Source organism: Hesperophylax consimilis, chromosome 20 (assembly GCF_061612785.1).
Source record: "Hesperophylax consimilis isolate HC1 chromosome 20, BYU_Hcon_1.0, whole genome shotgun sequence".
Classification (NCBI taxonomy): Eukaryota; Metazoa; Arthropoda; class Insecta; order Trichoptera; family Limnephilidae; genus Hesperophylax; species Hesperophylax consimilis.
The window spans coordinates 26638087-26664056 of record NC_142855.1 but is presented as its reverse complement, the minus strand read 5'-3'; the positions used below and the strand labels follow the sequence as shown (position 1 = coordinate 26664056).

Here is a 25970-nt window from a genome sequence, read left to right as displayed (position 1 = left end):
ACGAAAAAGGTTTTTCTCCACTGTGTGAGTCAGCATGTATGTCGTTAGATGGCTCTGTCGAGAAAATGAATAGTTGCACTCAGAACATGAAAACATGTTTTTCTCCACCGTGAGTCAGCATATGGCTCGTCAGATTGCCTTAGATTCATGAACATGGTTTAAGAACATGAACGTTGCACTCAGAACATGAAAAATCACACGGGGATATTTATATGTATTTTAGCCCTATCGCATTCAATCTGCCAACATTTATATTTTCCTAGACGTGTACGCAAGTTAAATAATTGAAATGGCAACACTGAGATTTCATCTCAAACACAAAATATTATCTTAATTCTGTAATTTCTATGGTAAAGCTTGTCGCCAGCTAGCTGTCACATATTTGGTGGTTTTGAGATTTTGCGTTTACTAGTTTCGTCTTTTTTGTAAATCTTCGGCGAAAGTATTTACACATTCTCTCAACCTCGTTATAAAGTTGAAGTAAAACAGAGACGCCGGATCCTTGCACAAAAGGATGAATTCCACCACCATTAAGTTAGAACCAGGCACAAGTGCGGAAGAGACTGTCGCTTTGATGTATGTGGATATCCATACAGACAATCCTTTTATCATTGAAAAATGTTTGGAATCTATCTGTGAAAACATTTCAGGTATTTATTGCTCTGTCTTTTTTGGCATATAACAGAAGCAAAATACAATCGAAATTGAAATGGTACGGCGTTACTGTATAGATATGGTAACGATCGCGCGTAGTGCATACCACTTTTAACCTAACCTCAATGAACTCATTAGAATTCTTATAATTTTAGTATTGCTCCATTTAATCGATCTTGCATACGCTTTTTTGCTGGATTGTTACCTTTCTTAATTTCTATGGCATATCTGACACCTCACCACCAGAGCACACCTTCCTGTACAGTGTTGGAACGATATCGGCACAAGGTTGGGCAGATTGAGGTAGAGCGATCCACATTCGGGCCGGTTACACAACCCGTTCTAATCAGGGCTCGATTGGAGAAATCCTCTCCAGATGCCGAATTGCCAATGCGCTGATAATACCTTATCCTAACAGTCCTAAATCCAAAAATTATTGATTACAATGATCACCTAACTAGACGTTTACTGATTTTGGCAAGGGACGTCAAAGTTGTATTCACGGCAGGCGCCGTTTGGCTCATTCTAATAATTGCGATATTACCTGTGAACGGTTGAGGGGGGTAACCATAATTTATTTATTCAAATGCCATAAAATGGCTTTTACAATACAGTGATAATCATATTACAAGCGTACAGTGGTAAACAGGAAAATAATAGCAATAAATTAAAGAACAATTAATGTGTGCACCAAATACACTATTGCAAGTGATGCAGTTATTAATATAAGTGCAGTAAGACAATGCATAATTCAAAATGAATATATACCAGTATAATTTATTTTTTTTATTAATAGTTGAACTAATTTATACTAGGCCTGTATAATACCTGTCATAAGTCGAAGTATGAGGTGTCTATGATAATAGTCAGTAGTGAGTTTATTGTTATCCACAAAATTAATTGTACTTGGAACAGTTGAGTAGGCATCGCAACTTGGCATTAACAATTCAGGGATTTCAGCGATCCAATGATATTTATGGATAAGAAATAATAATTTTAAATAAAATAATACACGTGTTAGCTAATACTATAAGATCTTCTTCTTCTTCCTAGCACTATCCCAACTCATTGCCTAGGTAGGCTGTTGGGGTCGGCTCTTCTCGTTCTCAGGTTATAGCTTCTTCGGTTCTGAGTGTCGCTTTCATCTAGGCCGTTTCTTTGTAGGATTTTGGAGCATTGGATCATCCAGGAGTTCTTTGGTCTATCTCTGGATGACTGTCTTTGAAGCTCTATAGACATTGCCTGCTTCACAGTGTGGTCTGGTGGTCTCCGTCTTATGTGCCCATACCATCTTAACTGTCGTTCCTCTAGCTTACTGTTTATGTCAGTGACACCCAGGCTACCACGAATGCGTGAGCTTTTAATTTTATCTTTTAATGATACTCCTGCCGTCCATCTAAGCATTCGCATTTCTGCTGATTCGAGTTGCCTAGAGTAAGAGTTGTACATAGTCCAGCATTCGGAGCCATACATTATCGCGGGTCTAACAATAGTCTGGTATGTCTTTCCTTTAAGTTTTATTGGCATTTTCGTGTCGCACAAAATTCCTGTTACGGATCTAAATTTCATCCATCCCACTCCTATCCTATGGTTGACATCCGCTGCACATCCTCCGTCTCTGTGGATGAGTGAGCCCAGATACTTAAATGAGTCACAGTTGGCTAATGTTACTCCATCCAATTGCATCGAAGGAGTTACAGCATTTGGGTCTTCAAATGGTAAATACAAATATTCCGTCTTTTTCCTGCTAATTTTTAGTCCATTATCCTCCAGGATCTTTCTCCACCTTTCCAGGCTATTTTGTAGATCATAATGATTTTCTTCTATCAGTACTACATCATCTGCAAAAAGCATAGTCTTGAGAATACTGTTCATTTCTTGACTCGTTAGGTAATTCATGACCATTATGAATAGCAATGGGCTGAGGACAGATCCTTGGTGTACCCCCACTTTAATTGGAAATGTTGGTGACATCCCTGATGTGCATCTTACTTGTGTTTCTACGTCTGTATACATATCTTGTATGGAGAGCACATATCCTTCTGGTACGTTATGAGATCTCAATGCCGCCCATATCAGGCTTCGGGGTACCCTGTCAAATGCTTTTTCCAAGTCTATAAATACCATGTGTAAATCTTTTTTTGCATCTCGATATTTTTCAACTATGATTCTGACTGTTTGAATAGCATCTATTGTTGATTTCCCCGATACAAAGCCGCATTGATCGTCGTGTATTTTTACAATATTCCTAATTCGTGTGTTTATAATCCTCTCATATATTTTCATGGTGTGAGACATAAGCTTTATCCCTCTATAATTGTCGCACTTCCTAGAGTCTCCCTTATTTTTGTAAAATGGAAGAAGATAGCTTTTCCTAAAGCTTTCTGGCATTGGTTCTCCGGTCAGTACTTTATTATACAGGTTGCACAGCCATTTATGTCCCACTTCCCCACACTCTTTCCATAATTCGGCTGGAATATTGTCTGGCCCCACTGCTTTCCCCTTTTTCATTTGTGATATGGCTACTTTAACTTCTGTCGGAGTGATTTCTTCAACTGGCCCCAGCACTGGTTTCTCTGACACATGAATTGTTCTTGGAAATTCTTCGTTCAGTAATGTAGAATAATAATCTTTCCATCTTTCACATATTTTGATTTCGTCTGTGATCAACTGTGATCAATCACGTCAGTCAGTGTTTTCTATGTATTTGGGTGTTCTAATAGATTTGGCCCTTTCTCTCCTGTGCGCTGCGATTTTGTATATTCTTTGCACTCCGTTAGGTGTTTCTAGGTCATCATACAGCTCTCTCAATACCTCATGTTGTGCAGAGGCAACTATTTTCTTTACTGTCTTTTTGATTTGCTTATACACTATCCGGAGTTGCTCTTTCTCGCTATCGCTCTTACATTGTGACCAGTTTCTGAAAGCAGTTTTCTTCTCTTTTACACATTTTTGCACCTCGTTTGTCCACCACCATGATTCCTTCTTTATTTTCAGTTTACCTTTGGAGACTCCCAGATGTTGTTTGGCTTCCTGTAAACATACCTGTTCAAATGCTTTCCACATTTCAGTTGGGTTTTGTGTCTCTTCATTTTGGAGATTTTCAAGCATCCAGTTTTGGAGTTTTGACGTTAATTGTTTTCCGTTTTCTTTTGAGATATTGAACCACTTAATTTTGGTTGTTGGTTTTATCTTGTCCTTATACAATTTATGTCTAGTTAAATGTAATTCCAGCAATAGTAGGCGATGTTGTGTTGCAATGGGTTCACCAGGGATAACTTTACAGTCTCTGAGCATTTTTCTCATTTCGTTTCTACATAACCAATAATCTATTTGTGTTGCAGCATTTCCACTTTTGTAGGTTATGAGATGTTCTGGTTTCTTTTGGTAGAATGTGTTCACGATAGTGAAACCGTATGCATCTGATAAATTTAGTAGCTCATCTCCTAGTTCGTTTCGTGCTCCATATCCAAAGCCTCCATGGCTAGTATCATGGCCACTATTTGACATCCCCACATGCCCATTCATATCTGCCCCCATCATGATAGCTTCATTTTCTGGAATGTTTTGGATTAATTCTTCCAGCTTGTCCCAAAAACTGTCTCTTTCTTCTCTATCACATCCCATTTGTGGTGCATATGCACAAATAATATTGTAAATGGCGTTACATATTACCAGTTTTAACATTATAATTCTATCATTGGGTGCTATTACTTTTATCACATTTTCATGAAACCTTTGCTGTAGTACTATGGCTACTCCATTTCTGGTACTACTTTCTCCGTAGTAATACAGTTTGTAATCATTTGTCTGTGTTTCTAGGTAGCGGCACTTGTCTATATTTGTATTTTTCCATTTGGTTTCTTGAATGCATGCAATATCAATCCTACGTCTTCTCATCAATTCGGCCAATTCTTTGCTTTTTGCTGTAAGCGTTCCCAGATTCCAAGTAATGGCTCTTATCTTTTCAAACCCAGAACGACTGGCTTTCCTCCGCTTCATTTTGCTTGCCCCTGGAGTCCTGCAAGCTGACCCTAACATAATGTTAGTCTCTGGATCACCGAGGAGAGATTCCCCCTCGCTGCCAGACAGGGTAGTGCATCTTTGCGTATGTTTTTCCATGAAGCTTTGGTTGATTGACTATGGTTTTTATCCACCGATGGTCGTCAGACGTGGAACCAGAGTGACCCAACTAACTAGGGCTGGATCCGCTATCATTGCCCGTTTATGGTCAATTATCGGATTAAACTAATGAGCCTGGATACCCATTAGATGTGGTGTATGCGACTAGTACCCGAATATGTCGAGTTGCCACACCCACCATTTGTGAGCCGCCACTAACATGCGGAACAGACGCTCACTGCTTCTCACTTTAGCCGTACTTTTGGGGTCCCCCGACGGATTGGTTACCATCAACTTCACCCTCCAGTCCGTTGCCCGTTGGTCACCGCGTGGAGGTATGAGAAGCGAGGGTGGGAGAAGCTATGTCGGTCCAGGCCCTAGGACCAATGTATTGCGCTATAACCACCCGGCCAACTATAAGATGTCTGAAGTAAATAGTTTAGATGTAATAAAATATGATATAGGAGCCATGCAGAAGAATATTATCATTCCTGACATTAATTATTGTAATTGAGGTATGTTATTATAGCCATTTTTATTTATTTAAGGTTTTAATCTAGCAGGATTAGGAGGGTAGTGCGATCCCAGTCTGCCATATTACATGATGTTATAAAAACAATGACAAATAAAAATAAGAGCCACTCGGAAGCAGCTATGATGATGACGTTTGTTGATTTTCGTGTCCTGCCCCAGAGGCCGGTAATGAGTGCACCCTCCCTTCTGTGAACACCTCGGAGGCACTGCAGAACCTTGCTAGTTGCCTGTATGCGTTGTTGTAGCACACCCTCAGCTTGTCCTATAATGCTACTGGATGTTGTTTCCACAGTTCTGACATGTATAGGGCAGTGCAGGGCGTCTTTAAGAGCAGTTTTCTAACATCTTCGCTATAGTTGTAGAACCGCCTTGATAGTTTTCCTGTCCTTACACTGATTGCTCTCCTTTGTCTGCAACTGTACAACTGTAAGCGTGGTAATACGGTTAAACAAGAACTTAAATTATATTTTCGACGATATTTTGCGACTGATTGACAAGTCAAACAAAATAACAAGAATTGTGTTTAGCTTTTCCAATTTTTGATGAAATTTTTATTTTATCAGATAAAATTAGTACTTCAGAGACTTCCCATCTAGAGGGAGTCACGATCAAAGCAGAACCAGAAAAAAGTATGATTTTGTATAAAGAAATTGACATCGAGCTCCCAGATATTAAAAAGGAAAGTTCGGAGCACTCCGACAGATTTCATCAAATGGCGGGTAAAACTATATTTTATAATGAACAGACATGTTATCCTGTACTGAAATAAAGCAAAATCTAGAGAGCTTATTAAACCCTACCTTATGAATGTTCCTAAGTTTGAAGACAGGGTAATTAACACACTGGGTCCACAGTTTTAGAATGACTTGTAAGATCTAACAGTAAATTCATACACCTTTAAAAAAAATTCCAAATATCATGAAACGTTTTTTATTATAATTGTTATGCCTCTAATTTCAATCTGCACTCAAGCTAAGCTACTCAGAGTACCTTATCACCAGGAGCTTAGTTAGACAATATTATGTAACGCATCAATACAAAAATACTAACATAAATATCAGCGATATGCTCAGCTTGTCATGATATATCAATGTACTATTGTTTTGTTATTCCAGGTAGCATTAATGTAGAGATAGTTCCTATCAAGGTAGAAGCAGGACAGCGAGAAGAGGATAGAGGGGGCAATGCTTGTGTGGAAATAGACCAGCCAGATGTAAAAAAGGAATTCTTAGAGCACTCTGCTAGTATTACCCAGACTGCAGGTAAAATCGATCTTTGTTTTTCTGAATAAATAATTTTCAGTTTTCATTACAGATACCTACTTATTGAGCTTAATCCACTTTCTATTTCAGACTTTATAATGGACCTGAAGATCCATCCAGGAAAGAAAGCTCATTCATGTTCGTAATGCAGCGCCACATTTTCACGGATAGGAATTTTAGAGCGTCACGTGCGTACCCATACTGGAGAACAACCTTATATATGTTCCTACTGCAGCTATTCATGTTGTCAAAAGGGAACTTTAACACTTCACATGCGTACCCATACTGGAGAAAAACCTTTTTCGTGTTCCTACTGCAGTTATTCATGTTCTCGAAAGGGATCTTTAGAACGTCACGTATTCACCCATACTGGGAAAAAACCTTTTGCATGTCCTTACTGCAGTCATTCATGTTCCCAAAGTGGATCTTTAAAACTTCATGTACTTACCCATAGCGGAGAAAAACGTTTTTTTTGTTCCGATTGTAACTATTCATGTTCTCAAAAAGGTTATTTAAAACATCACATGCTTACGCACGCTTCAGAAAAACCTTTTTCATGTTCCGACTGCAACTGTTCATTTTCTCTAAAGACAAATTTAAAACGTCACATGGTTACCCATACTGGAAGAAAATCGTATTCATGTTCCTACTGCAGCTATTCGTGTTCTCAAAAGTATAATTTAAAACGTCATTATATTACCAAACATTGAACACCTTTTTTCGAGCTCTTTTTGCAAATGTTCAGGAAAACAGTATTCACATTGTTTTAAAACTAGCTCTACAAGGTCTTTTAAGAAAACGAAGCAGAGGAGGTTCTGAGAAGAAAACGGTATAATTATTGGGTAAGAAGCTGAGGGTCAGCGTGTCTAGAAGTGACAGATGGATGAATCCATCCCTCCCACTTCGGCGCAAGGCGGTGGTTCGAGAGATTCCTGCTGCAGAGATCAAAAATCTCCCTCGACTGGCGTCTCCCAATCCGGCACACAGTGGGTGGTCAGACGCATCTGCCGTCAAGACCTGGACAAACCTTACTCCCTCAAACCCGTGCAACCCTGTTAAGTCACAAAACGTTGCGAACCACGTGAGCCGACCTATGGATGAGGTGTCAGTTATCCAATGATTGGTTACCTGGGCAACGGTTACCATATCCGCTTCCCATAATGACCACATTAAGCCAGATGTTTTACCTTATCAACTCATATATCATAACTGTCCTCTGTCTCACAGCAGGGAGATAGCTCGCTCACACAAGTAAGAATTTTATTTATGAGAGTCGTTTTGATTTTATCGTAAAATTTTCGAGTCAAATAAGATAAACAATACAGTATTTTGCTTATTAAGGGAACCTGAACAAGCCAGAAGCTATTCCAAACTTAGTTGCGAGATAAATTTCTTAATAATGGCAAACATGCAAAAATAAACCAAGTTACAATAAAAACGACAAATGTGTTGATAATTCATATTTTCAATAACCGAACGCAAACACAATTTTAAAAGTGCACAAATATGTACATGATAATTTATTATGCGATTAGAAATGTAAGTAAATTATGTTACTTTTTCAAAAGTTTATGTTACCACCTACGAGTATATTACATAAAATGCTGTTTGTTGAGATATAAATTGACGCCTTAAAGAAAATAATTAATATAAATTAGTTAATGAATATTTAATGTAAAAATATATATATATATATTTTTTTAAAAACGAAAGACAAACATTCCTGGGTTACGAATAACCTGACAATATTTGAAAATCTCCTACTACCACCACAGTAAACTGAAAATGTTGCTTGTGTTGTGATGGAGGACTTAGCCAGCCGAGGAATTGAACACACTACGCCCGGGTGGGACCCAAACGCGATGTCAACTCGGCCACCGACCGGTCCAATTATATTATAAAATTAGTAAATTATTGTATTATGAAATAAGTAAATAACCACTTGCACGTTAGTTTGAATAAACCATGTTATAAGAACTAACTCAATAAATAAATATTCAAAATCCTTTTTTGGTTTTTTTATTTATATGTGAATACCACACTACGGTCCCAACTGCTTCCAACTGTCTGTAGCCAGTAAGACTATGGCATCCCCAATAAATGCGGTATGTTTTGAGGCTGAAGGTACTCGGGAGGTGAAGGAGATTGGGATGGTCTTACAATAGGGCAAAACTAGTTTTATAATTAAATATTATCGCGTTCAAAGTCAGCATCTGTTTCACTGTCAGCCATTTTAGTTAATTTTGAATATATTTGGGGATCTGGTGAGAGGCACGAAATGAAAGACGTGTCGTGAAGGTCAGTGTTTATTGATGAGTCAGGTAGCCGTAATGAAAGTTGACGTAGGACAGATGTAGTATTCTCCGGATGCAGGCTGTGATGGCTGGTCAAGCACGGGTCTGTGAGTCGACGCCGGGCGCTGGTGACCGGACTCGTTGAGGTGTCAGGCACTGGCGATCTTGGGGATCAGGTACTCCAGTGCTGACGAGAAGGCCGAAGGAGCGGTGGACCTTGTAGGCGGTTGAGCGGGAGCTGCGTAGACCAGTGAGGATGCTGCGTGTTCTCGTGGTGGTCATGGTGCATGGATGAAGCGCTGGTCAGAGACGCTGGAACCAGGGCGCTGTAATCCGTTGTAGCGCTGGCCAAGGACGGGGGCCAAGGCGCTTGGCTGATGTCCCGATGGAGTCCATGATGAGTACGGGCGGAGCCGGGAATATCGTCCTGCGCGGGGGGCGCGAGTCGCGCCATTTGTCACTCGCGAGACTTGCAAACTGACGGCTGATTGATGACTGACTGACTGCTCGCTGCGTCGGGCTTATTTATACTGTACAGCCAACGGCAACAGTTGTTAGGTGAATTCGCAAATAAATCGGAGCCACCCGCTCAGTCTGGGCCTTTCGGGAACTTTCGGCGGCGCTGCAATTACGCATAGGCGATAGGCTAGAACCTTCTAGCGAGTTGGCGTAATGTGTCAGACTTGCTCGCAACGTATTGTCGTAGGTAGGTCGCGTTGTTTGCTATTCGTTCTGCAAGTACTTAAGAAGGTCGAGCTGTTTATTATTAATGCGACAATTCTGGATTGTTCTCTCAACGCAACAACACTCCCTCCCCAGCAGCTTGCAGAGAGCTGCGATAGAAGGAATAGCTCAGGGACGAATACCACATATATATTTCGCTGAAGTATTATTCTCGTTGCTCCATTTTGGAGAATTTAAAATCAATTTATTTTGTTCTCTGTCGTTGTATGATAAAATAATCGTTTGTCAGTAGTAAAATGTGGAGCAATAATATTGACCGTTGTTTTTCTGGAAATTTTTTGACGAATTTTTCCCAAAAAAGATATCTTCTTTCCAATTTTCTTTTGTATAAATATACTCAGCATGCTTGTTTGAGGTTATTTTGGAATCTCGTATAACTCCAAAGTATATTTAATCAATATTTTTAATTTTGCTTTCACTGCATGTCCTCTTATGTCCTATTATCATACATTTTGTATTTTTTGCATTTAATTTAAGCTTTTTTTTAGCCATGGTGATAAATTATTCAGTCCATCGTTTAAAATGTTTATCATTTCTTAATTATAATGAATTATAATGTGCGAGTTTGTATTCTAGACTGAAATTAGTGATGGTGAGTTTCAGTTGATCAAGAATAAGTTTTAAATACAGCGTTTGGAACAGTTTACGTGTGGTGCATCTGGTAGCGCACCACATGATGAGGAGGTAGCTGGTGCGGGCCTCCTGGAGACGAGGGAATAGCATCCTCGGTGGAGTGCTGGTCCTCTGGAGAGCCGTTGGCCTGCGGAAGGTGGACCCAGTAGCGTCATTGCGGAAACATTCTGGATTCTTTCATTCGTAACGCAGGTTTCACACTGCTCGCGTGTGAATGTACTCTGCGGGAAAAATCCCCCATGTATCCAACCAATATCACACGGCACTATCGGCTATCGCTGAGCGCTTTTTTTCACTTGCCACTGTTGCCGGGGAGTTGGGACAATATGTGATGGCTATCGTTCGGTCCTTGCATAAAATTTGCATGTAAAACACGTGATCCTTTCATTTTATAACCAAATGCGGTCATAATTGAGTTGCTGAGCGTCTGAACTGTGCGTGTACGTATCAAGAAGAATCCTCCGTTGAAAAGGGATTTTTTTTGAGCCTTTAACTATGAAATGATTCTGGGCAATCATACCACAGCGTAAAAGAATGTAAGTGTTAAAGGTTTGATATGTAAGCCAAAATGTTGCAAAATAAAAAGGTAGATGGTTGACTAGAAAAGTCACAGGAGGTTAATTTAAGAGTTGCATCAGCAAATAGCTACACTGGTAAGAGTCTCGATCATGAGGTTGTTCTTATTTGGTTTGAATGAGCAGGTTATTTATTAAGAGTGATTTCCGTGTACAAGAATAGTTTCATTAAGGGCACGAAAACGGTTTTTAGTATGAGAGCGAATGTGTCTTGTTAAGTTTGACTTTTGAGAACATGAATAAGTGCAGCAAGAGCATGAGAATGGTTTTTCTTTAGTATGAGTACGAATGTGTATAACTAAGCGTGTTTTTCGTGAACATGAATAGTCACAAAAAGAGCAAGAGAACGGTTTATCTTTAGTATGAGTATGAATGTGTCTTATTAAGGATGACTTAAATTAACATGAATAGTTGCAGTATGAGCATGATAATGGTATTTCTGAGTGAGTATGAGAACGTATGTGTCTATTTTAGGATGGCTTATCTGAATATAAATTATTACAATATGAGCATGAGAAAGATTTATCTTTAGTGTGAATTCGAATGTGTTTAATTAAGGATGACCTATTTGAACATGAAAATTTACAGTAAGGGCATGGAAAAGGTTTAGTATGCGTAAGTTTGTGTCTAGTGAAGGATGAGCTATCTGAACATAAAAAGTTACACCAAGGGCATGAAAACGGTTTTTCGTTTGTATGAGTGCGCTCGTGTGCAGTTAAGCGTGACTTCTGTGAACATGAATAGTTACAGTAAGAGCATTCGAACGGTTTTTCTTTAGTATGAGTGCGAATGTGCGTTATTAAAGATGACTTCTGTGAACATGAATACTTACAGTAAGAGCATGAGAACGGTTTCTCTTTAGTATGAGTGCGAATGTGCCTAATTAAGTTAATTTTCCGTGAGCATAAATAGTTACAATAAGAGCATGAGAAAGGTTTTTCTTTAGTATGAATACGCATGTGTGCAGTTAAGTTTGACTTCTGTGCAAATGAATAGTTACAGTAAGTGCATGAGAAAGGTTTGTCTTTAGTATGTGTGAGTAAATGAGCAATGAGGCCAGCCTTAGAAGCAAGTTTTGTGTCACATTCAGAACAAGGAAATGATTTTGTTTGGTGAAATATCTTCCCGTCGCATTTTTGTTGAAAAGAAAAGATGTTCTTCACTATGATGGCTGCACCTTGGAAACAAAAATAATATTAATTAATTAACAGAATCAGAGCTATTTGGAGTATTTAATGAAACTGAAAGTAGTAGAAGGGGAAGTAGAGGAGATGAGGAAGGTGGGGATGGACCTGTCTTATCAGCTCTTGTCGCCAAACACGGCTAAAGCCATTTCAAGCAACGTTTCAATTCTGAATGGTGGTCATTCACCAAGACAACACAGAGAGCAAATTTCACTCTACTACTTTAATGCAGGTAGAAAACGATTTTCTTAACAAAAAAACCTTGATGTTGCATATTATAAGGAATATGATGTAACGAATTAGTATTTGTACTCTTTTTAGTGTTGCATAAAATATCATATCCCGCAAATTGTGATTCTTTAAAATTTAGCACGCTCATTTTTTCCTGCTAAGCCTACCATTGTTTAACATAATCGCAACGACACTTTGAAGAAAATTTACAACAGTTAACAACGTACGCGACTCAGTTTATGGGGGACTTTAATGAATATTTTTAACTTTTCAATAGACGTAACCGATTGGGATAACTGGTTAAAAGTTTAACAGTTAGTTAAGATTGGGAAGGGAGTCTGACTTACCGTTGGTTTTCTATATTATAACCCTGAGGGACACAGCACAAGGGACTTTTGACAACGTTTCCTTTATATATTCGATTTAATACACACTAAGGGTCACTTTAACAGAGTGATGTTTTAAAATAAATTATTGCAAATCTCACTGATGTAGGTTATCCACACCGTCAGACAGGTACAGGTACTTGGGTAACAGAATGGGTGGGGAAATGCAGGAACATATATGTTAGAGGGAGAAGCATATCGTTGACGACAATCCATCATGGCAAAGGAGAGACAAAAACCAGCGATGATTAACCTAAACAGAAGGCAATTGAGATATGCGGTGATATTATTTTCGTTGTTGGACTATTCCCTTACATTGAAAAAATCCAATATTAATCCAACCGACGTAGGTTTATTACCGTTGTCAAATGGCATTGCAGGATGACTTACGCGGTGATGGATTTCATTCGGCGATAAAGTTGCGTCAAAAATTATTGTTATTTAAAAAACGTGTTTTTAAAGTCCTGATCTTAAAGTTCTGATCACTGACTACATAGCAGGTGATTACGAAATATGGACAAGCGCGGTCCATAGCCCGTCCCCAAGTTAACAACATTTATACACGAGGTTTCAATAAGCCTTCATAACACATGCTTTATTTCAGCCAGAACATTTTATTCGAAGGAGTGTAACACATTAATAAAATGACATAAAAGTGGTTTTACCCGTCATTTGGGGAAGTTTTTCAGCATATTCCAAGCATTCCTTTTTAATGTCTGGGATTTTGACATCAATATCTGAGTACGAAACCTCACTTTCTTCTTTATCTTTAAATCCTGTTTGTGTTTTGATGGTGACTCCCTGTGGATAAGAATTCTCGGTTGTTCTAAATTCACCAAATAATAGAAAACCTTCATTTATAATTAGATACAATTAACGAGATGTATTTAACTTCTGGGTACTTAAATAAAAGCATTTCGTAATGCGACAAGTTTTTGCGTGAATATACAACATGCACATGATCGCATTGCAAATGCCCTCTTAACTGTATGTAAAGCAACATATATCAAAGTTTATGTGGGCGCAGATTCAATAAAGCCATACAAAAATAAGAGGGACGCTTTTAGGTAGATTTGGCATATTTTCGTGAATTTAGGGCGGTAACCAATTCTGTTTGCGACACATTGACAATTTTATCGGTTCGATAGATTAAAAAAAATAGTTAGGTTAACTCTCAACACATGAAGGATGCCCTATTCAATTTTATAGAAAATTTACACGGATTCCGAAGAAACACTAATCTCGCAGCCATTTTTCTTACCAGCTATCTGATCCAAACATTTCTTCTTTAAGTTCGGCAGGTCTACCTTAACTTCTGTATCCGGCATTTCACCTCCTCCTTCTTCCACAGTCTCTGACTCCATCTTGACGGTGACAATCTCCGGGTTAGAAAGGTCCATGACTCCGCTGTGAGAGCGTTCAAATAACAACGGAATACTCTGAAAACTAACTTACACGTCAGTTTGATCATTTCTTCATAAAACCAGGGTTTATTTGTGACATAATGTAGGAAAGTACATTATGTCATATTACCCATGACATTTACTCTACCAAAAAAATCATTAAATCCATTAAAACCGAATTATCGAATAATAACTGATCGGAGGTGATTCCTTAGATTACATTTAGTGTAGAAACTTTACAGTTGGTTCTAATTCATTAATTCTTCAAGTGATTTCAAGTTATTTTCGATCAAGTGACAGTTGCTGTGAAATCCAGTGTTTATCTGTCTATAAAATAAACACAATTTGGACCAGTCAAAACAAGTGAACCGATAATAACAACATTATGAAGCCGTGCACGCGTAATGCAGCCCGCAGTGGGTCTCCAGTTGCAACTCCAGCGGCGTCCTCCCAAACTGTACCGGCTGGTTCTCTGGCCGAAATAATGGAGAAACTCAACAAAATCGATGTCGAGCTGACTCGCATCAAGCCGATGTTGGGGGAGATATCTGACATAAAGAAGAGCCTCGAGTTTGCTCTAGCAGCCATGTCCGATGCGGAAAAGAGGGTGGAGGCGGTTGAGAAGAGACTGGAGACTGTCGACAAGTTAGTTTCGGAGGTGGCATCCATCAAGAAGAACATGCAAATCTTCAGATACGAACTGGACGAGCGCGATCAGCTTTCTCGTGTGAAAAACCTCGAAATTAAGAACGTGCCAATGATGAAGGGAGAAAACTTACTCTGCATAGCCAAGAAAATAGGCGAGCAGATTGGTTTTGAACTACAACCAAAAGATGTGGACAGTGACGCGAGTGGCTACCAAGTCCGCCCAGGTGGAGTAGCGAGTAGCTATCAAAGGAGGAATTTATTGCACTATCTAAGAAGCCCAGGAAGATCACCAGTACCGACCTGAAATATTCCGGACCAGAAGCAATAATTTATGTTAACAACCACTTAACAATTAACAATAAGATTCTGCTGTCGAAAGTTAAAAGCAAGGCACGGGAAGCAGGCTTCAGATTTGTATGGGTAAAAGACTGTAAGATCTTAGTGAGAAAAAACGATAATTCACCAGCTTTTTTAGTCAGGAGGGAAGACGACCTCCAGAAAATTTCAGAATAAAATACTGCTAATTCTATTATTATTGTATACTCCTTCCTCTCCCTCCACACGCCCGCTACCCTCCCTCTCATGTAGCGACTGCATTACTATTATATTTATTATACTCTCACAACATTACTTTATTATATCATCCTGTTCTCAACTCCTGTCAACTGCCAGATATTCTCACTTTCTGTACTCATCATATTATTATGTACTTGTCATATTGATAATTTTACTCGGGATTCTGTAATACTGATGTGCGAAGCGCTCATTAAGCGTTCATTTCCGAGTGCACATTTATGTTACTTACAACGTAGTATGCCTCTATGGCATCCACTCCTTTTCGTAACGAATAATTACTTAGAGATATTACTATTATTTTATTTTCTGCAGGTAATACTATATTATACCTCACATTCTATTCACGCATTCTCCGCATATCCTTGTTATTGACACTCAACTGAAAAAGAGTCACTGCCTTTAAGTGTTTTTTACCAGAACGTACGTGGCCTGGGAACTAAAACTGACACATTTCTTCGTAGTGTTACGAGCGGTGATTATGACGTTATCGGCATAACAGAGACTTGGCTTACAGATACTATTTCAGATGGTGAGCTTTTTGACTCAAGATACAACGTATTCCGACGCGACAGAAGTATCGAAGGTGTAACTATGGGTGGTGGTGTGCTCCTGGCTGTCAAAAAGGAACTAAATGCAATTTGTAATTACTCATGGTGTTCTACGGATGAGGACATATGGGTGACTCTTCGCATCCCACGTGCAACTGGATTCACTAACGTTCATCTCTGCTGTACCTACTTGTCAAAAAGTTTCAACTTCAATGCTCGAATCACCGCCTTCTCGAATGATCTAGGTATTAAGCTTTTGAATCAACCAGACGGCAAGTTTCTTATCATGGGAGACTTTAACCTACCCGATATTACCTGGACTCTTCCTGTGTGTGAGGTTAACCTGATTCCTAGCAACTAAACTTCTACAATAAGCTCAACATTTATCGACAGTATTAATTACTGATACTTCCACTAATATAATGGTATTCGAAATACATTAGGAAGAATTCTTGAACTCGTTCTCTGTAATTTTTCGGTACGCGTTGCTTCCGCGAACGATCCGTTGGTTCCTGAGGATGCTCATAATAAATCCATCATTATCACTGCTGAGTTCGTTGAACCCCCGGTCAAAAAGGAAAACTCAATTAAACGGCCCTCATTCCACAAGGCTAATTATGATGACATAAGAGATAGCCTGGTACGAGAAGATTGGAACGCACATAACCTTACCGATTCCGTTAATCCTCCAGTATCTCATTTTTACAATATTATTAATAATTTGATCGCTGATAAGGTTCCATTGAGGCGTACTCGTAAATATTCCTACCCCTTGTGGTATAGCTTATCATTAATAAAACTTATTCGTGAAAAGCAGAAATTTCACAGACTAGGTATATACAACCTACAAGAACCCTTCCGATTACATTACTTTTTCAAGGCTACGCACCAGACAGAAAAAAATGGCAAAGAAGTGTCACGAAGACTTTATTAATAATGCTGAAGAGAATATCGCCAAAGATCCCAAGGCATTCTGGTCATATGTTAAATCAAAAAAACTATCAGCATCTATTCCTAGCGTATTAAATCTTAAGGATGTAACAGCCGAGGGTGGACAGGCAGTCTGTGATTTATTTGCTGATTATTTTCATTCTGTCTACGAACCGGTTGACCCTCTGAGGATTTCCTGCGATGACTCTGTAGTTAAGCAGGTTTGTGCGATGGGATCAGTTTTTATCGATGCTGAACTCGTGTCTAAATATTTAAAACGGCTCGATTCTAGCAAGGGAGCTGGGCCGGATGGTATCCCACCACTGTTCATTACCGAGTGCGCAAATCATTTGTCACTCCCGCTATCAATACTGTTTAATATATCGATCAAGACTGGTACATTTCCAGATATATGGAAAAGAGCCTACATCACACCAATTCATAAATCGGGAACTAAGTGTGAAGCAGATAACTATAGACCCATTTCCAAGCTTTGCATTTTTTCAAAGGTGTTCAAAAACATAGTCTATGACCAGTTATTCCCTGTGGTAAAGAATTCGATCAACGAATTTCAGCATGGATTCTTTGCAGGTCGCTCTGTTGCTACTAATCTTATAACTTTTACAAACTTCTTGTCTGCCTCCATGGATAAACGTGTGCAAGTTGATACAATCTATACCGACTATAGCAAGGCTTTTGACAAGATCAAACACAACATTCTGCTTAGAAAACTTGCTAATCATGGTATTCATGGAGATCTCCTTCGTTGGTTATCCTCATACGTAACAAACAGGTCCCAGGCTGTGACAGTGGGTGGATTTTCCTCCGTCTGGAAAATCATTACTTCTGGTGTGCCTCAGGGGTCCATTTTGGGCCCTTTGCTTTTCTCTATCTATATTAATGATATTACGACATGTTTTCACAACGCTCAAATTTTACTATTTGCTGACGATATGAAGATATACCTTTCTATAAGCTCCCCGGACTGTTCTGCGCGTTTACAAGCAGATCTTGATCGACTGACAGATTACTGTCTCAGAAATAAGCTTTTTATCAATATTTCTAAATGTTGCAAAGTCACATTCACACGTAACCGTGTGAAAATACTGCATGATTACACCATTTCTGGATCGATTTTAACAAATAAAGACTATGTACGTGATCTCGGGGTTTTCTTGGACTCTAAACTTACCTTTGATAAACACGTTAATAACATTGTCACCAAAGCATCAAAAAGTCTAGGTTTTGTACTGAGAACATGCAAATTTTTCAAAAATACTAAGACATATCTGACTCTCTACAATTCACATGTTCGTCCTCACCTGGAGTACTGTTCACCGGTTTGGAACCCGCGCTATATTGTTTATGTTAACAGGTTAGAAAGAGTTCAGGAACGATTTCTCAAATTCCTCAATTTTAAATCATTTAACATATACAACTCTAACGACGAAATCGAGAAACATTTTCCAATCACGAAACTACTCAACAGGAGGATTGTCGCTGATCAGATGCTCTTGTATAAAATTATTAACTCTAAAGTTGACTGCCCGGAGTTGCTGAACAAAATAAATTTCCATGCGCCAATTCGATACAGCAGACAAAATACCCTTTTCTACATTGATAGATGCAATACCAATTCCAACCAAAATGAATTTATGCAAAGGACATGTAACTACTATTATAATAATAAATTTGCAAATATAGACACTCGTGCTGACATATTCACTGCTAGTTACTATCACTACAGAATTTCATTGTATCACATTCTAACTCATATTCACGACTGTTAAATTGATTGTACCTAATATTTTAACATTACTTGCGTGGAAACTTTTCCTTATCCCTCTCCTCCCCTTTCCCGTTCCAACCCAAGTCTATTTAAGTATAGTTATAATCACTTTTATTTATTGCTGTTTATTGTAGGCATATTATAGGTTTATCGTTTGTTGAATTTACATTCGTATTATTATTTTTCTTATTTTTCTTATTTGCTGCTTTATTCTGTTTTTTCCTTCTATTTTTATTAAATATTCTAGTTTACAGGTTAGTTTTATGTTTCTGAATATCTATCTGTAAACATTAATAATTGGTCTGTTTTTTGTTATCCTCCTATGTATATTGTATTACTAAGACTGTTTATGTTCCTCAAATAAATAAATAAATAAAGTATAAATTGAGTAATATACCATGAAAATATATCGCTTCTGCTCGGAAGAAAGATAAAGCAAGTTCGTTATGTCCCGATATACGATACGCATACTAATAAGTAAAGTGATTATTTTGTTCATAATTATGCAATTTTAAACAACATAAATATTCACAAAAAAAACACATATAAAATCAAACGCTAAAAGTCTGGCAGGGAGGACGCTGTAGTCAATTCTACTATTTGTTTGATTTTCAGTACAAATGTATCCCATCCGGGGTGACCGCATTTTAAAGAGCGACTACACGTACCCATAATTACAGAAAAGAACAATTTTTAAAATCAATCGACGAAACGGAAGGTAATAACCATTTTACACCGAAAATGTCGAGATTTTACTAATAAGTATTAGAAATATTAATACATGTATTCATTAATTAACATTAATAGTTTATCACGTGGATTGAAATAATTTAAACAGACACCGAAACAACTTTTCAAGTTTTGGGATATAAAACACAAAACGGTGTAAATTTTGACAGCTTTACAAAAAAAATAAGAAAACATAACCTAAAAAAATAAATTACCAAAGGTTGGGTTGAAAAACATACAAGTACAATGATCATTGTTATGACAAAGAGCAATAAGAAGTTATATCGTCGCCGTAGATGCCAAGAGAGTCAAGCCACAAAACCAGAAAGCTGAGAAAACGGCCCTCAAAGATTTTTGGCTACAAAAAAATCACATTTTTTTGTCATAACTTTTTTGTTTTTAAAGATAGAAGAGTGTAATTTTAGACATAGATATTTTGTGATGTTATCTTTTTATTAGTTAGATTGAATAAATGTAAAAAACAGTATTATAAAAGTTATTTGGGTTATATCTCTTGACCACTGAATATTGAAATAAACAGATGGTACATTTGTGTGGTAGTCAAAAGAGTTAAGCCTCTTACGCCTGTTGACTACTGAGAATTTGCGGACAAATTACTAACTTTTTTTGGACTATACTCTAAACTCTAAAGGAAAGTCTATTAACTATCTAACCACCGCGCTGTTTCTCTAAGGGTTGAGCAGAGAGGATGGACCGCCAAACAGAGCTTGGCACTGCTTGCTTCATTCACATTCATACATAACCCTTCAGTTATTCTGACTCATGGCACGGCCCGACAATAGTATCTGGTTCACTTAATCGCGCCAAGTTTTTCTCAGGAGTCCTCCTACATGTCATTGTTCATCCACTCTACATGCTTCGTTATTCCGATCACACGCTCAAACCATCCTTTTCTTAATTTTTCTCATCACGCTTACATTATTTGCAAATTACCACATTTTTCACACAATAAAAACATGGTTTTACCACACATACACCTCAGAGATCTTATTTGTCCAAAATTCATTCAGACAAGATTTGAGATTTTCACGACCAAAAGTATTAGCGATTGATTTTTGGGGTATTATGCCGTGTTGTGCTACGACCTTCTTCAATGTGTCGAACAGCGTTAGTGTCCATTATTAGAAGAAGGTAGCGCAATACGGCATAAAACCCAAAATAAATCAGGCTAATCTATCATTCTACGCTCATAGTATACTTCCTCTGCCAGTTCTATGCCTCATTGCCATACACATTAAGATTGGTATCAGCATTCCATTTTTTGCATTTTAAGTCTGTGAATGTACTACTGTATCATCCCTTAAAATTTGGTCCATAGTCAAGCAATCTATCGTATGGTTACTATGTTTATACCTGTTGAAATAAAGTTGGCTGAGGTACATAAAAAAAATTAATACAAAGTTAGATTCTGAAGAAAATATTTATTACAAAAATGTTATAATAATTTTTAAATTCCATCTTCTCCGTCACTCTCCGAGCCATCATTCTCCCGAGATGGACCGTCCTCAGGCTGCAAATTTTTATAAAAATCATGATAGGTGGACGGAATGCTGCCTTTATCACACAATTTGAGTAGGTCCTTTAATTTGTCTTGGCCTATTTTTGGCTTTGAAAAATACAGTCTTTCTACTTCTACGCTTGCACAGGATAACGTTCGAAGCCGTCTTCGCTGAATGTTAAGGGTATCAAAGTCATTTCGGCTCAATTGATACTTATAAAAAACAGTAGTGGGTTCACCTTTTCGGTATTGAAACCACTTTACTTTGAGCCACTTTAATTTGTCTCCATTTTCTGATATATTTTTGTTTGTCATAACTTTATTGCTGTATTTTTTATAGTTAAGGAAGTCAGCATAATCCATTTCCACAACCTTGTGGTATGGTTTAGAAGTTTTTGCAGTACGGGCAACAACGTACCATCCATCTGGTGTGAACACGTCTATTTTTCTTCCTCGGGCCTCTATTGTGGAGTGCACAGAATCGCACTCCATCTCTGAGTGCCCTGATTCCATAAATTTTTGATTGATGACGTCAATCGGCAGCTGTTCCACTGCACGTAGGAACATAGCGGATACTACTGAGTTCCGATTTTGACCAGAAGCCGTGTCCGAGTACAGCGTCACTACTTTTTTGGGGCCTAATGACACCAAGAGGTTCCACAGACACGTAGCGATCTCCGAAGCACCCTTTGTGCCCACACCTTCGTGCCACATGTAATTCGTTGCTTGTCTGGAAGCCAGCTCATACACCGTGAAGTTATACGTTTTTAATTTTTTTGTATAATATAACTGTCCCACTTGTAAGCTCGGAGTCAATAATATTTTTTCCAGATCCATAGTGAAGCAACTGATGCTAGGATCATTCATAGCTTGGGCTTTGTCAATTTGTTTGTGTTCCCTTGCTTCTGTTTTTCTTGTTAAATGAAGATTAAATTGATCTTCGTCTCTTGACTTCTCTTCGTCAGACTTATTTTTGTACTGCGTACAAAAATCACACTGATCCTTTTTTGGTGTGTGAAATCCATAATTGAATTCTGTCACAAATATTTGTTTGTAGAAGCCGAGCTTTTCTGGTACCACGTTACGTTCTTTACAATACTCAACATAGTCTAAGTAAATTCTTGTCTCGCTCAAACCAGATGGCAAGTATTTTCTTTTACTGCTGCTCCGACAGTAATGCGAGGCAACTACGGGCAATGACTTGATGTGGTCCCTGATTATATTCCTAACTTCCTCGGATTTTTTGTTTGGCGGTTCCTTGCGACCTCTCTGATCTATTTCAGTGACACCTGAAGGAGTCAACTTTTTCATTGCACTTTCAACTTTTGTTCCCGAGATGACAAAGGTGGCCAAAAAAAATTTTTTGCACACTTGGACTCTCTCTCCATTTAACATTACCGTATATTCGAATGTATGTTGTCGTTTGATGGTGTCTCCACTACGGTATCGTCGTTTTACTGGAATACAATTTACATTGCCACCAATGAAGGCCCATCTCGCTCTGTCGGAATCCAGACTCAGATAGTCAGCCAACATTTGCTCCTGTTGAGATTTTCCTATTTTGGATGCGCAATTATAATGGCATTTACAGCTAACATCTCTAATTGTCCTTGCTTGAACTGTCTTTCCGGATCTGCTTTGGTATTCTTTACCTGCCATTCTCAATATCTTTTGGGAATTCCGTTTCCATTGGTTTGGGGTTCTCTTGCGTTTCCTACTTAAATCATCTGTCTGTTGGTTGCTTTCCAATATTTCAGAAATGGATGTTCCTGAGGCATTAACGTGGTGTTGATTTGAATGTTCTTGCCTGTTATTGTCTTCATTTTCGGAAAGGTTCACGTTCAAGTCTGTAAAACCGAACAAAGTGGTTTATTTCTTTGAAACACTGAAATAATTATTGAATTTTACAAGCAAATGATTCGCTGATAATCACAGGTTTTACAAGCCAACATAACAACTAGTATGCAGTAGTATTGTTAACAAATAAAAATACTGACCTCCCACATGCGTGCTTGGAGCGAAGCTTCGGAGCTCTGCGTATAATGCTGGGACAGCAATCTCATCCGGAACTTGCATGCCACCGTTCTGGCTGTGTTCTGCACATCCAGCTTGCACACCATTTAGAGGAGAGCCTGTAAAACAAAACAAAGTAGTTTACTTCTTTGAAACACCGAGATAAACATTGAATTTTACAAGCAAATGCTTCTCTGATAGTCACAGGTTTTACACAGCCAACATAATAACTAGTATGCATTAGTATTAATAACAAATAAAAATACTGACCTCCCGCATGCGTGCTTGAAGCGAAGCTTCGGAGCTCTGCGTATAATGCTGGGACAGCAATCTCATCCGGAACTTGCATGCCACCGTTCTGGCTGTGTTCTGCACATCCAGCTTGCACACCATTTAGAGGAGAGCCTGTAAAACAAAACAAAGTAGTTTACTTCTTTGAAACACCGAGATAAACATTGAATTTTACAAGCAAATGCTTCTCTGATAGTCACAGGTTTTACACAGCCAACATAATAACTAGTATGCATTAGTATTAATAACAAATAAAAATACTGACCTCCCGCATGCGTGCTTGAAGCGAAGCTTCGGAGCTCTGCGTATAATGCTGGGACAGCAATCTCATCCGGAACTTGCATGCCACCGTTCTGGCTGTGTTCTGCACATCCAGCTTGCACACCATTTAGAGGAGAGCCTGTAAAACAAAACAAAGTAGTTTACTTCTTTGAAACACCGAGATAAACATTGAATTTTACAAGCAAATGCTTCTCTGATAGTCACAGGTTTTACACAGCCAACATAATAACTAGTATGCATTAGTATTAATAACAAATAAAAATACTGACCTCCCGCATGCGTGCTTGAAGCGAAGCTTCGGAGCTCTGCGTATAATGCTGGGACAGCAATTTCATCCGGAACTTGCATGCCACCGTTCTGGCTGTGTTCTGCACATCCAGCTTGCACACCATTTAGAGGAGAGCCTGTAAAACAAAACAAAGTAGTTTACTTCTTTGAAACACCGAGATAAACATTGAATTTTACAAGCAAATGCTTCTCTGATAGTCACAGGTTTTACACAGCCAACATAATAACTAGTATGCATATTGTATTGATAACAAATAAAAATACTAACCTCCCACATACATGCTTCGAGAGACGTCCAGATTTTGCATGTTCAGGTCGTGTTCTGCACGTCCAGCTTGTACAGCATTCCCCTCAGAATCTACAAAACAAGTAAAACTGTCAGATTGTCGCATTGTTTTCAAACAATCGGAATCAACATTTTTAACTAGATTCTTACCTTTGAGGTTATGTTGATCCTGTGGATTTAAAACTGCTGCATCCATTTGTTTAGCACGTGAAGAACTCATTAGGTTCTGTGGATTAGCAGCTTTAGTTGATGCAATCATTTGTTTGCCACGTGAAGATTCCAATATGTTATGTCGAACCGGTGGATTTAAAGCAGCTCTGGCTGCTGCAACCATTTGTTTTCCGCGTGAATGATTCATTTCTTATCACTGTTTCACTAAATAAAGTTGAAAGTACAAACGTTTGTAGGCACAAAACGAAATAAAGCACAGAATCGCTGAACGAACCGAACTGATGTTGTATTAAAATAACACTGACCGACGCACTGAACACTGAACTGACAGTTCGCGATTCGCGATACTGTCGTGGGCGCAGACGTATGTGCAAGCGTGAACAAACCGACACGATAGGCATTTTGCTGAGTTAGAGGAAGACAACACTATAAATCATTGTCGAATGTGAGTAGAGGTGCGCACGCTTTCGAGAGAAGTTTGTGTTGCCAATGGCGTCAAGCCACGCATAAAATTAAATTATTGGGAAGTCAAAAGATCTATGTGGCTTGTCGTCATAGACTGCTTTAACTTGTGTAAAATTATTCGAAAGTCAAAAGTCTATGCGGCTTGTAGTTTTTGACTGCTTTGATTGTTTTCATCGATGTGTGTTAGATCTATTGGCAAATTTCAAAATACTCAATAACGGAGTGTTTTATGGCTTAAATCTTTTGACCACGGCAACTTTGAAGGTTTTCAAACACTTCTGCATACTTAACTCATTTTCGCCAAATTTGTGGCTTGACTCTCTTGACATCTACGGCGACGATATGTATTTCCGTAAGTAAGAAAATAAGTTGATAAGTACATCAAACATCTAGAGTAAACAAGTAGAGGATGCCCATCCTCTAGTGCAATGCTATCACTGCCTGGGCTTTGGACATACTTCTGTCAGGTGTCTTCATAAAGAAAAGGACAAACCATTGTGTACACACTGTGCTGGTGATCATTCCTACAAAGATTGTGCTAACAAAGATAAAGAACCTAAATGTAAAAATTGTGATAAAAAAAATAAAAAAATGAACTGGAATATTGACATCAGGCATTCTGCAAACGATAAAACGAAATGTATTGTGTATAAAAAAATGAGCTTTTTAGCAAAAGAAAAAATAGAATATTGACTAGAAATAAGATTAAACCTGTCTCAAAATAGATTTAGTGTTATTACATTTTATTACATAAATATCGTTATAAAAATTATAAAAAATCACAAATTAACTAACAAAAATAACATTATTATATTACATTATTTTTTTAATAGTAATATCATAACGTCACCTTCAAAAACATTTTTTTGTTTACTTAAACATGCATTTTTTCACTGTGTACTATATTTCACATTCATAATTATAAAAACAGCTTTTAAATTTTTTTTTAAATATGAAAAATATTCTGAAATAACACTAGATGTGAACATACAGTTTATTTTATATTTATTAAGCCTTTATCAAAAATTACTTGTACCAATTAGCTTCAAATACAATCACTTTTATTTTGTTAAATATTTAACATTAAATTCTTCAATTTATACTCAAAATATGTCTGTTAAACAAAACAAGAAAACAATTAATTACCATCACCAATTAAATGGCGCAGAATAATTTTTCTTATATAGATAATGATAATGAAATAGAAAGTAGTACAGTAAATAATTTAGAAGATTGGATAAAAAAACAAAACATAAATTCATCTGATAATCTTGTTTGTATTCAATTAAATATTAGATCTATACAAAAATATTGGGATGTATTGCATATATATTTAATTAATTGTTTGAAGCATATTGACATTCTGATGCTATGTGAAACATCTGTACAAAATGAAAGTATGTGTATTTACAA

At 37.9% G+C, this 25970-nt stretch overlaps 2 protein-coding genes and 1 long non-coding RNA gene across 6 annotated transcripts; 1 reads left to right on the top strand and 2 right to left on the bottom strand.

Annotated features, from left to right (window-relative positions):
• Window positions 1-365: 365 nt before the first annotated feature.
• On the top strand, window positions 366-6831 carry LOC149414453 (uncharacterized). Its single transcript, XM_089643859.1, has 3 exons — window positions 366-650; window positions 6426-6572; window positions 6663-6831. Exons 1-3 carry the CDS (start codon window positions 515-517, stop codon window positions 6716-6718), a joined length of 339 nt encoding a protein of 112 aa, XP_089499985.1. The 5' UTR covers window positions 366-514; the 3' UTR covers window positions 6719-6831.
• Window positions 6832-9288: 2457 nt separating this feature from the next.
• On the bottom strand, window positions 9289-13894 carry LOC149414452 (uncharacterized). Its single transcript, XR_016304040.1, has 3 exons — window positions 13881-13894; window positions 13285-13420; window positions 9289-11995 (listed from the first exon to the last, which is right to left on the bottom strand). It is a non-coding gene; the product is annotated as an uncharacterized LOC149414452 (long non-coding RNA).
• A 6770-nt stretch (window positions 13895-20664) lies between these two features.
• Window positions 20665-24899, bottom strand: LOC149414451 (uncharacterized). Of its 4 annotated transcripts, none has more exons than XM_089643797.1 (4): window positions 23617-24899; window positions 23045-23465; window positions 22759-22893; window positions 20665-22608 (listed from the first exon to the last, which is right to left on the bottom strand). In XM_089643797.1, the coding sequence occupies exons 2-4, from the start codon at window positions 23121-23123 to the stop codon at window positions 20711-20713; spliced, it is 2112 nt and encodes a 703-aa protein (XP_089499923.1). In that variant the 5' UTR covers window positions 23124-23465; window positions 23617-24899; the 3' UTR covers window positions 20665-20710. The 4 variants fall into 4 exon arrangements, with proteins under 4 accessions (XP_089499923.1, XP_089499924.1, XP_089499925.1 ...); XM_089643798.1 differs by having other exon boundaries at window positions 23045-23751; window positions 23904-24899; XM_089643799.1 differs by having other exon boundaries at window positions 23045-23993; window positions 24072-24899.
• Between the last annotated feature and the right edge of the window lie 1071 nt (window positions 24900-25970).

What these genes read in the sequence shown, in the direction of transcription:
- LOC149414453 (XM_089643859.1), top strand. Translation starts at nt 515, where the DNA reads ATGAATTCCACCACCATTAAGTTAGAACCAGGCACAAGTGCGGAAGAG. An exon ending in TATCTGTGAAAACATTTCAG is followed by an intron (nt 651 to 6,425) that starts GTATTTATTGCT and finishes TTGTTATTCCAG; the next exon opens with GTAGCATTAATGTAGAGATA. An exon ending in TAGTATTACCCAGACTGCAG is followed by an intron (nt 6,573 to 6,662) that starts GTAAAATCGATC and finishes TTTCTATTTCAG; the next exon opens with ACTTTATAATGGACCTGAAG.
- LOC149414451 (XM_089643797.1), bottom strand. Translation starts at nt 23,123, where the DNA reads ATGCAAGTTCCGGATGAGATTGCTGTCCCAGCATTATACGCAGAGCTC. An exon ending in TTCAAGCACGCATGCGGGAG is followed by an intron (nt 22,894 to 23,044) that starts GTCAGTATTTTT and finishes TTTGTTTTACAG; the next exon opens with GCTCTCCTCTAAATGGTGTG. An exon ending in TCCAAGCACGCATGTGGGAG is followed by an intron (nt 22,609 to 22,758) that starts GTCAGTATTTTT and finishes TCGGTTTTACAG; the next exon opens with ACTTGAACGTGAACCTTTCC.